General features: G+C 45.8%; 1 protein-coding gene across 1 annotated transcript in view; it reads right to left on the reverse strand.

The window, feature by feature from the left end:
* LOC145861706 (dysferlin-like) overlaps window positions 1-12544 on the reverse strand; it is a 182712-nt gene that overhangs the window by 47714 nt on the left and 122454 nt on the right. Inside the window, 3 exon segments of the mRNA XM_082964598.1 lie at window positions 5212-5285; window positions 5494-5656; window positions 9795-9956. Of these exon segments, the coding sequence (XP_082820724.1) occupies window positions 5212-5285; window positions 5494-5656; window positions 9795-9956 (399 nt within the window).

Raw genomic sequence — 12544 nt, forward strand, 5'->3', positions numbered from 1 at the left:
TCTCTTTCTCTCTTTCTGTCTTTCTCTCGGAGGACCTGAGCCCTAGGACCATGCCTCAGGACTACCTGGTATGATGACTCCTTGCTGTCCCCAGTCCACCTGGCCGTGCTGCTGCTCCAGTTTCAACTGTTCTGCCTGCGGCTATGGAACCCTGACCTGTTCACCGGACGTGCTTGTTGCACCCTCGACAACTACTATGATTATTATTTGACCATTCTGGTCATTTATGAACATTTTAACATTTTAACATTTTGACCATGTTCTGTTATAATATCCACCCTGCACAGCCAGAAGAGGACTGGCCACCCCTCATAGCCTGGTTCCTCTCTAGGTTTCTTCCTAGGTTTTTGGCCTTTCTAGGGAGTTTTTCCTAGGGAGTTTTTCCTAGCCACCGTGCTTCTTTCACATGCTTTGCTTGCTGTTTGGGGTTTTAGGCTGGGTTTCTGTACAGCACTTTGAGAATATCAGCTGATGTACGAAGGGCTATATAAAAATACATTTGATTTGATTTGATTTGATTCTGTTCTGCAGGCCTTACCATGGCAACGGTACCTTTCTGTGCTGCAGGCCTTACCATGGCAACGGTACCTTTCTGTGCTGCAGGCCTTACCATGGCAACAGTAGCTCTCTGTGCTGCAGGCCTTACCATGGCAACGGTACCTTTCTGTGCTGCAGGCCTTACCATGGCAACGGTACCTTTCTGTGCTGCAGGCCTTACCATGGCAACAGTAGCTCTCTGTGCTGCAGGCCTTACCATGGCAACGGTACCTTTCTGTTCTGCAGGCCTTACCATGGCAACAGTAGCTCTCTGTGCTGCAGGCCTTACCATGGCAACGGTACCTTTCTGTGCTGCAGACCTTACCATGGCAACAGTAGCTCTCTGTGCTGCAGGCCTTACCATGGCAACGGTACCCTTCTGTTCTGCAGGCCTTACCATGGCAACAGTAGCTCTCTGTGCTGCAGGCCTTACCATGGCAACGGTACTATTCTGTGCTGCAGGCCTTACCATGGCAACGGTACTATTCTGTGCTGCAGGCCTTACCATGGCAACGGTACTATTCTGTGCTGCAGGCCTTACCATGGCAATGGTACTATTCTGTGCTGCAGGCCTTACCATGGCAACGGTACTATTCTGTGCTGCAGGCCTTACCATGGCAACGGTACTATTCTGTGCTGCAGGCCTTACCATGGCAACGGTACTATTCTGTGCTGCAGGCCTTACCATGGCAACAGTGCCTAATATAGGACCAATTCTTCCAATGTTTCCCTTCATACTGTCATGCCACCAGTACCTCTGGGTCCAGGCTTGTCAATAGGACCTGCTAAACCAGCCTCACACCCAGCCTCACTGTGGCAATATTACCTAATGTATGACTATATGAGCCAGCAGCCCTGAAGTACAGGAAACCCCCAGCCAGTCACTAAGGCAGTCCCTGACCTCACTACCGTGGCAACAGTGCCTACTGTATGATCCAATTCTGCAATCACACGGTCATGCCAAAGGTACGTCTGTGTCCAGGCCTGACAGTTCTTCCCTGACTGCCCACACCAGCCCTGAAGTACAGGTATCCCCATAAGCACAGGACTTTACTACAGTTCAGGATGATTTCTGTCCTTAGTACAGGCATCCCCATAACCACAGGACTTTACTACAGTTCAGGATGATTTCTGTACTTAGTACAGGCATCTCCATAACCACAGGACTTTACTACAGTTCAGGATGATTTCTGTCCTTAGTACAGGCATCCCCATAACCACAGGACTTTACTACAGTTCAGGATGATTTCTGTCCTTAGTACAGGCATCCCAATAACCACAGGACTTTACTACAGTTCAGGATGATTTCTGTCCTTAGTACAGGCATCCCCATAACCACAGGACTTTACTACAGTTCAGGATGACTTCGATCCAATACCATGGCAACAGTACCTACCGTATGAACCAATGTTGCCATAACATGGTCACGCCACCGGTCTTATCTCATTTTCACAGACTGTATATATATTTTTCCTACTGTGTTATTGACTGTAAGTTTGTTTATTCCATGTGTAACTCTGTGTTGTTGTTTGTGTCGCACTGCTTTGCTTTATCTTGGCCAGGTCGCAATTGTAAATGAGAACTTGTTCTCAACTTGCCTACCTGGTTAAATAAAGTTGAAATAAAATAAATAATAAATAAAAACTGTGGGTCTAATAGGAACACATTCCAGGTCATAGTCAGTTTATTGTCTTTACCCAAAACAGCCCTGTACCCAGCCTTGTACCCAACCCAATACAACCCTGTACCAAGCCCTGTACCCAGCCCTGTACCCAACCCAATACAACCCTGTACCCAGCCCTGTACCCAGCCCTGTATCCAGCCCTGTATCCAGCCCTGTACCCAGCCCTGTATCCAGCCCTGTACCCAACCCAACACAGCCCTGTACCCAACCCAACACAGCCCTGTACCCAACCCAACACAGCCCTGTACCCAGCCCTGTACCCAGCCCTGTATCCAGCCCTGTACCCAACCCAATACAACCCTGTACCCAGCCCAACACAACCCTGTACCCAGCTCAACACAACCCTGTACCCAGCCCTGTATCCAGCCTAACACAACCCTGTACCCAGCCCAGCCCAACACAACCCTGTACCCAGCGCTGTAGGGTCATAGAGATTTAGGACCAGGGTCATGGAGATATAGGACCAGGGTCATGGAGATATAGGACCAGGGTCATGGAGATTAAGGACCAGGGTCATGGAGATATAGGACCAGGGTCATGGAGATATAGGACCAGGGTCATGGAGATATAGGACCAGGGTCATGGAGATATAGGACCAGGGTCATGGAGATATAGGACCAGGGTCATGGAGATTAAGGACCAGGGTCATGGAGATTAAGGACCAGGGTCATGGAGATATAGGACCAGGGTCATGGAGATATAGGACCAGGGTCATGGAGATTAAGGACCAGGGTCATGGAGATATAGGACCAGGGTCATGGAGATTAAGGACCAGGGTCATGGAGATTAAGGACCAGGGTCATGGAGATTAAGGACCAGGGTCATGGAGATATAGGACCAGGGTCATGGAGATATAGGACCAGGGTCATGGAGATATAGGACCAGGGTCATGGAGATATAGGACCAGGGTCATGGAGATATAGGACCAGGGTCATGGAGATATAGGACCAGGGTCATGGAGATTAAGGACCAGGGTCATGGAGATTAAGGACCAGGGTCATGGAGATATAGGACCAGGGTCATGGAGATATAGGACCAGGGTCATGGAGATTAAGGACCAGGGTCATGGAGATATAGGACCAGGGTCATGGAGATTAAGGACCAGGGTCATGGAGATTAAGGACCAGGGTCATGGAGATATAGGACCAGGGTCATGGAGATATAGGACCAGGGTCATGGAGATATAGGACCAGGGTCATGGAGATATAGGACCAGGGTCATGGAGATATAGGACCAGGGTCATGGAGATATAGGACCAGGGTCATGGAGATATAGGACCAGGGTCATGGAGATATAGGACCAGGGTCATAGAGATGACTGAGCTCAGGGTCATGGAGATATAGGACCAGGGTCATGGAGATATAGGACCAGGGTCATGGAGATATAGGACCAGGGTCATGGAGATATAGGACCAGGGTCATAGAGATGACTGAGCTCAGGGTCATGGAGATATAGGACCAGGGTCATGGAGATATAGGACCAGGGTCATGGAGATTAAGGACCAGGGTCATGGAGATTAAGGACCAGGGTCATGGAGATTTAGGACCAGGGTCATGGAGATTTAGGACCAGGGTCATGGAGATATAGGACCAGGGTCATGGAGATATAGGACCAGGGTCATGGAGATATAGGACCAGGGTCATGGAGATATAGGACCAGGGTCATGGAGATATAGGACCAGGGTCATGGAGATATAGGACCAGGGTCATGGAGATATAGGACCAGGGTCATGGAGATATAGGACCAGGGTCATAGAGATGACTGAGCTCAGGGTCATGGAGATATAGGACCAGGGTCATGGAGATTTAGGACCAGGGTCATGGAGATATAGGACCAGGGTCATGGAGATTAAGGACCAGGGTCATGGAGATTAAGGACCAGGGTCATGGAGATATAGGACCAGGGTCATGGAGATTAAGGACCAGGGTCATGGAGATTAAGGACCAGGGTCATGGAGATTTAGGACCAGGGTCATGGAGATATAGGACCAGGGTCATGGAGATATAGGACCAGGGTCATGGAGATATAGGACCAGGGTCATGGAGATATAGGACCAGGGTCATGGAGATATAGGACCAGGGTCATGGAGATATAGGACCAGGGTCATGGAGATATAGGACCAGGGTCATGGAGATATAGGACCAGGGTCATGGAGATTAAGGACCAGGGTCATGGAGATATAGGACCAGGGTCATGGAGATTTAGAACCAGGGTCATGGAGATATAGGACCAGGGTCATGGAGATATAGGACCAGGGTCATGGAGATATAGGACCAGGGTCATGGAGATATAGGACCAGGGTCATAGAGATGACTGAGCTCAGGGTCATGGAGATATAGGACCAGGGTCATAGAGATGACTGAGCTCAGGGTCATGGAGATATAGGACCAGGGTCATGGAGATATAGGACCAGGGTCATGGAGATATAGGACCAGGGTCATGGAGATATAGGACCAGGGTCATGGAGATTAAGGACCAGGGTCATGGAGATATAGGACCAGGGTCATGGAGATATAGGACCAGGGTCATGGAGATTAAGGACCAGGGTCATGGAGATATAGGACCAGGGTCATGGAGATTAAGGACCAGGGTCATGGAGATATAGGACCAGGGTCATAGAGATGACTGAGCTCAGGGTCATGGAGATATAGGACCAGGGTCATAGAGATGACTCAGGGTCAGGCTAGAGGTCAGGGGGTGGGAATGGGAGCAGGTTATTGCATGTAACTTAATGAACATTTTCTGTTTTCTTTAAGTTATTGGACTATAAAGTACATCTTCTCTTATTAACTGTCTAATTTGTCTATACCATATCAACACTCACACAGGTGAAAGGTTACATGTTGGAGAAAGATCAATGCCCACGGTCCTCTTCTTTTAACCTTGTGTGAAATGCTCATGAAGTTGAATTGGTTGATTGATTGATCACTTGGTTGGTTAATTTGTTGTTTGATTGATCAATCGATTGGTTGATAGGTGACAGAGCCTACCTGTGAGGTGATGAGGGGTTCCTTGTCATCGATGTCGATCAGAACATCGTCACGAGGCGTCTGGACAATCTCCTCTGAATAACACGTACAGCGGAAGGATCATAATGGTACACGTGATAACGTTTCAAGGACAGTGATATGTTTTATGTTGTCTTATGTATCTTCCTTTATCAACAAACACCATCTTTTCTTTACACCCATTAACTCAACTTCCTCCCTTTCCCCTACTGCTTTCATCTCTTCTTCCTCCAGCCCCTCCTCCTCTCTCTATCCCTCTCTTACCAAGCTCGTCCTCTTCCTCCTGCCCCTCTTCCTCAGGGGTACAGCGATAGTCCTCCAGGTTCCTGATGGTACACTGTCCTACCACCGGTTTCCTCCCAAACTGTCTGTTGTCGATGATCTTCAGAATGATAGGTGGCATATAAAGCTCCTCACAGGGCAGTCTCTGGAGAGAAGAGAAGAGAGGAGGAGGGAGGAGGAGGAGAGAGGAGGAGAGAGGAGGAGGGAGGAGGAGAGAGGAGGAGGAGAGAGGAGTAGAGAGGAGGAGAGAGGAGGAGGGAGGAGGAGAGAGGAGGAGGAGAGAGGAGTAGAGAGGAGGAGAGAGGAGTAGAGAGGAGGTGAGAGAAGGGGAGAGAAGGGGAGAGGAGGAGGAGAGAGGAGGAGGGAGGAGGAGGAGAGAGGAGTAGAGAGGAGGAGGAGAGAGGAGTAGAGAGGAGGAGAGAGAAGGACAGAGGAGGAGGAGGAGGGAGGAGGAAGAGAGAAGAGGGGGAGAGATGAGGAGAGAGGAGGAGGGAGGAGGGAGGAGGAAGAGAGAGGAGTAGAGAGGAGTAGAGAGGAGGAGAGAGGAGGAGGGAAGAGGAGAGAGGAGGAGGAGAGAGGAGGAGAGAGGAGGAGAGAGGAGGAGAGAGGAGGAGAGAGAAGGGGAGAGGAGGAAGAGAGAAGAGGAGGAGGGAGGAGGAGAGAGGAGGAGGGAGGAGGAGGATAGAGGAGTAGAGAGGAGGAGGAGAGAGGAGGAGAGAGAAGGAGAGATGAGTAGAGAGGAGGAGAGAGAAGAAGAGAGGAGGAGAGAGGAGGAGGAGAGAGGAGGAGGAGGAGAGAGGAGGAGGAGGGAGGAGGAGAGAGGAGGAAGAGAGAAGAGGGGGAGAGAGGAGGAGAGAGGAGGAGGAGAGAGGAGGAGGGAGGAGGAAGAGAGAGGAGGAGAGAGGAGGAGAGAGGAGGAGGAGAAGAGGAGGAGAAATGAGGAGAGAGGAGGAGGGAGGATGGAGGAGGAGGAGAGAGGAGTAGAGAGGAGGAGAGAGGAGGGGAGAGGAGGGGAGAGGAGGGGAGAGGAGGAAGGAGGAGGAGAGAGGAGGAAGAGAGAAGAGGAGGAGAGATGAGGAGAGAGGAGGGAGGAGGAGGAGAGAGGAGTAGAGAGGAGGAGGAGAGAGGAGTAGAGAGGAGGAGAGAGGAGGGGAGAGGAGGAGAGGAGGGGAGAGGAGGAGAGAGGAGGGGAGAGGAGGAGAGAGGAGGGAGAGGAGGAGAGAGGAGGAGAGAGGAAGAGGAGGAGATGGGAAACATCAAGATGAAGAGATGGTCAATTGATAGGGAGACAGCGATTGAGAGTGAGAGGGGAAGGAACAGATGATGAAATGAAGATGGATAATAGAGAGGGATGAAGACACAGTGTGATCCTGTCAGAGAGCATTACCTTTCCCTGTTCTCTCATTTGATTTGATGTTTATTTTCCTTCCTCAGATTTGATTGGATATACTGTGTAACTGTCTAAAACAGAACGTCAGTACTCTCAGCCAGCCCAGGAACACGGGATCACATGTCTAAGACTGGAAACGTTATTAAATTATGTTTGTTTACGTTTTCTACATCTCCATGCGAACACAGCCCTTCCTGGACGAGGATCCTGATCTTCACGCCTGACCTTTCCGAGGGAGATGTTTTGGGCAAACTGAGTCAGAATATGTGCTGCTGGCTAAGAATGAAGTGAGAATGACACAGATACGTTTTTTTTTAATTTTTTTTTTAAATGGTCTTTAAAATAAGTTTACCGTCTGAGGTCAAACCCGAAAGCTTGTTTCTACAGTAACGGTATGGCTGTACTCTGTACATGTGGTGTTGGAAGTCTGGAAATCCTCAGGATCATTCCTATTGGTCAAACAGATACCTTACACCATTCTCTTTCATTATTTGTTACTTTCATTTGTTGTTCTTATTTTCTTTTCTTTTTTTTTAACTGCACTGTTGTATTCGGCGCATGTGACAAATAAAATGTGATTTGATAACTTAGAAGTACTGAGTGAATGAAGTCTGTCTATTGTGATTAGTTAAGATCAAAGTCTGAGTGAAACCACATCATAGAGGACCTCGTTAGAGACAGAGCAGGAGGAATGAGTTAGCGTTATGGATGGCCTCTCTCTGCCTGATGAGGACCGTTATGGAGGGCCTCTCTCTGCCTGATGAGGACCGTTATGGAGGGCCTCTCTCTGCCTGATGAGGACCGTTATGGAGGGCCTCTCTGCCTGATGAGGACCGTTATGGAGGGCCTCTCTCTGCCTGATGAGGACCGTTATGGAGGGCCTCTCTCTGCCTGATGAGGACCGTTATGGAGGGCCTCTCTCTGCCTGATGAGGACCGTTATGGAGGGCCTCTCTCTGCCTGATGAGGACCGTTATGGAGGGCCTCTCTGCCTGATGAGGACCGTTATGGAGGGCCTCTCTCTGCCTGATGAGGACCGTTATGGAGGGCCTCTCTCTGCCTGATGAGGACCGTTATGGAGGGCCTCTCTGCCTGATGAGGACCGTTATGGAGGGCCTCTCTCTGCCTGATGAGGACCGTTATGGAGGGCCTCTCTCTGCCTGATGAGGACCGTTATGGAGGGCCTCTCTCTGCCTGATGAGGACCCGTTATGGAGGACCTCTCTGCCTGATGAGGACCGTTATGGAGGGCCTCTCTCTGCCTGATGAGGACCGTTAAGGAGGGCCCCTCTCTGCCTGATGAGGACCGTTATGGAGGGCCTCTCTCTGCCTGATGAGGACCGTTATGGAGGGCCTCTCTCTGCCTGATGAGGACTGTGTCCCAAATGACAACGCATTCTCTATACAGGGCTCTATTACGGCTCTGGTCAAAACCTAGCACTGTGTTGATATTAGACATTCAGTCTCTCTGTTCTGGTGAATGATGGCATCTATTGTCACAAAAAAAATCGCTGAACTTGAAGCATCAGCTATCTGAGCAGCTAACCGATCGCAGCAGCTGTACACAGCCCATCTACCTACCTCATCCCCATATTGTTTTTATTTACTTTTCCGCTCTTTTGAACACCAGTATTTGTACTTGCACATCATCATCTGCACATCTATCACTCCAGTGTTAATTTGCTAAATTGTAATTACTTCGCTACTATGGCCTATTTATTTCCTTACCTCCTCACACCATTTTCACACTGTATATAGACTTTTCTATTGTGTTATTGACTGTATGTTTGTTTATTCCATGTGTAACTCTGTGTTGTTGTTTGTGTCGCACTGCTTTGCTTTATCTTGGCCAGGTCGCAGTTGGTTAAATGAGAACTTGTTCTCAACTGGCCTACCTGGTTAAATAAAGGTAAAATATAAAATTAAAATAAAAAATGGTTGACTAACACTGATTCTACATACTGTAGGACCTCTGATTCTACATACTGTAGGACCTCTGATTCTACATACTGTAGGACCTCTGATTCTACATACTGTAGGACCTCTGATTCTACATACTGTAGGACCTCTGATTCTACATACTGTAGGACCTCTGATTCTACATACTGTAGGACCTCTGATTCTACATACTGTAGGACCTCTGATTCTACATACTGTAGGACCTCTGATTCTACATACTGTAGGACCTCTGATTCTACATGCTGTAGGACCTCTGATTCTACATACTGTAGGACCTCTGATTCTACATACTGTAGGACCTCTGATTCTACATACTGTAGGACCTCTGATTCTACATACTGTAGGACCTCTGATTCTACATACTGTAGGACCTCTGATTCTACATACTGTAGGACCATATTGTTGAATAACACTGATTCCAGTAATAGAACACAGGAAGGTCATTAGTCGCTTGTGTATTCTAGTTCTCAATCAAACTATGTTTATCGGGTCTGAGGTAGCTAGTGAAAGCAAGGAGTAAGGGCCTAGTGGTCGTTTTGGAACTGGGCCATGTGGATAAGGAGGCTAGGGTGAAGGGTAGGAGTGTATAGACTAGTGATGAAGGCAGGAGGTAAAGGGCTAGGGTGAAGGGTAGGAGTGTATAGACTAGTGATGAAGGCAGGAGGTAAAGGGCTAGGGTGAAGGGTAGGAGTGTATAGACTAGTGATGAAGGCAGGAGGTAAAGGGCTAGGGTGAAGGGTAGGAGTGTATAGACTAGTGATGAAGGCAGGAGGTAAGGGGCTAGGGTGAAGGGTAGGAGTGTATAGACTAGTGATGAAGGCAGGAGGTAAGGGGCTAGGGTGAAGGGTAGGAGTGTAGAGGCTAGTGATGAAGGTAGGGGGTGAGGGTTAAAGCCTTGAGATAGGTACTAGTTGTGGGTTTGGAACTAGGTCTTACCACGTCTATGAAGAGTGTGTTGATGTCGAAGTTGGGTTTCTTCTTTGTAGATCGTATGACGCAGGACTGAACCATGCTGCCTCCACACTCCACCTGCAGGCTGGGAGAGGTAACGCTAGCTAGCTGGAAGCTCTTCAGGTTACGCACTCCCCATGCCAAGATCTGGAGAGGAGGAGCGAGAATGGATGGAGAGAGAGAGAGAGAAAGAGAGAGAACAGTACGTTAGTAGTGTGAGTAGCAGTATAGTAAAGTAGTAGTATTAATAGTAGCATAGTAATATAGTGCAGTAGTAGTATAGTGGTGTAGTACAGTAGTAGTATAGTAGTAGTATAGTAGTATAATATTACAGTACAGTATGCGTATCAGTGGTATAGAAGTATAGTATAGTAGTAGTAGTATTATAGTAGTAGTATAGCACAGTAGGAGTATTGGTAGTAGTAATATAGTACAGTAGTACTAATAGTAGTAGTATAGCAGTATAGTAAAGTAGTAGCATTAGTAGCAGTATAGTACAGTAGTAGTATAGTAGTATAGTACAGTATTATTATAGTATAGCACAGTGGTAGTATTAGTTGTATAGTAGTATTATAATATTGCACAGTAGTAGTATTAGTATTATTATTGCAGTATAGCACAGTAGTAGTATTAATAGTAGTATAGTACATTGGCAGGTCAACTAGTAGTGGTATAGTGGTAGTGTAGTATACTACAGTAGTAGTATTAGTGATAGTATAGTAGTATATGACAGCAGTAGTATTATAGTACAGTAGTAGTACTAGTAATAGTATAGTAGTATATGACAGCAGTAGTAGTATAGTACAATAGTAGTACTAGTAGCAGTATAGTAGTATATGGCAGCAGTAGTGGTATGAGTAGCAGTATATGACAGCAGTATCAGTAGTAGTATAGTACAGTAGTAGTATTAGTAATAGTATGGAAGTATATGACAACAGAAGTAGTATAGTAATATAGTACAGTAGTAGTATTAGTAGTAGTATAGTACAGTAGTAGTACTAGTAACAGTATAGTAGTATATGACAGCAGTAGTAGTATAGTACAGTAGTGGTATTAGTAGTAGTATAGTACAGTTGTAGTATGGTACAGTAGTAGTTGTAAAGTACAGTAGTCGTATTAGTAGTAGTATAGTACAGTAGTAGTAGTAGTATAGTACAGTAGTAGTATTAGTGGTAGTATAGTAGTATAGTACAGTTGTAGTAGTAGTATAGTACAGTAGTAGTATTAGTGGTGGTATAGTAGTATAGTACAGTTGTAGTATGGTACAGTAGTAGTTGTATAGTACAGTAGTCGTATTAGTAGTAGTATAGTACAGCAGTAGTAGTATAGTACAGTAGTGGTATTAGTAGTAGTATAGTACAGTTGTAGTATGGTACAGTAGTAGTTGTATAGTACAGTAGTTGTATTAGTAGTAGTATAGTACAGTTGTAGTATGGTACAGTAGTAGTTGTATAGTACAGTAGTAGTATAGTACAGTAGTAGTAGTATAGAACAGTAGTAGTATTAGTGGTAGTATAGTAGTATAGTACAGTTGTAGTATGGTACAGTAGTAGTTGTATAGTACAGTAGTAGTATAGTACAGTAGTAGTATTAGTGGTAGTATAGTAGTATAGTACAGTTGTAGTAGAATAGCACCTCTATAGCAGTACGTATTAGTGGTAGTATAGTACAGTAGTAGTAGTATAGAACAGTAGTAGTATTAGTGGTAGTATAGTAGTATAGTACAGTTGTAGTAGAATAGCACCTCTATAGCAGTACGTATTAGTGGTAGTATAGTACAGTAGTAGTAGTAGTATAGAACAGTAGTAGTATTAGTGGTAGTATAGTAGTATAGTACAGCTGTAGTAGAATAGCACCTCTATAGCAGTACGTATTAGTGGTAGTATAGTACAGTAGTAGTATAGTACAGTAGTAGTAGTATAGAACAGTAGTAGTATTAGTGGTAGTATAGTAGTATAGTACAGTTGTAGTATGGTACAGTAGTAGTTGTATAGTACAGTAGTAGTATAGTACAGTAGTAGTAGTAGTATAGAACAGTAGTAGTATTAGTGGTAGTATAGTAGTATAGTACAGTAGTAGTAGAATAGCACCTCTATAGCAGTACGTATTAGTGGTAGTATAGTACAGTAGTAGTAGTATTATAGAACGGGGGGGAGTAGTACCGGTAGTGTAGCCCCTGCGCGTAGGGGGTAGTAGTAGTAGTAGTGACGGGGGGGGGGCAGTTGTAGTAGAATAGCACCTCTATAGCAGTACGTATTAGTGGTGGTATAGTACAGTAGTAGTAGTATAGAACAGTAGTAGTATTAGTGGTAGTATAGTAGTATAGTACAGTTGTAGTAGAATAGCACCTCTATAGCAGTACGTATTAGTGGTAGTATAGTACAGTAGTAGTAGTATAGAACAGTAGTAGTATTAGTGGTAGTATAGTAGTATAGTACAGTTGTAGTAGAATAGCACCTCTATAGCAGTACGTATTAGTGGTAGTATAGTACAGTAGTAGTAGTATAGAACAGTAGTAGTATTAGTGGTAGTATAGTAGTATAGTACAGTAGTAGTAGAATAGCACCTCTATAGCAGTACGTATTAGTGGTAGTATAGTAGTATAGCACAGTAGTAGTAGAATAGCACCTCTATAGCAGTACGTATTAGTGGTAGTATAGTAGTATAGTACAGTAGTAGTAGTATAGAACAGTAGTAGTATTAGTGGTAGTATAGTAGTATAGCACAGTTGTAGT

This window comes from Salmo salar, chromosome 18, assembly GCF_965601325.2.
Source record: "Salmo salar chromosome 18, fSalSal1, whole genome shotgun sequence".
NCBI classification, from domain to species: Eukaryota; Metazoa; Chordata; class Actinopteri; order Salmoniformes; family Salmonidae; genus Salmo; species Salmo salar.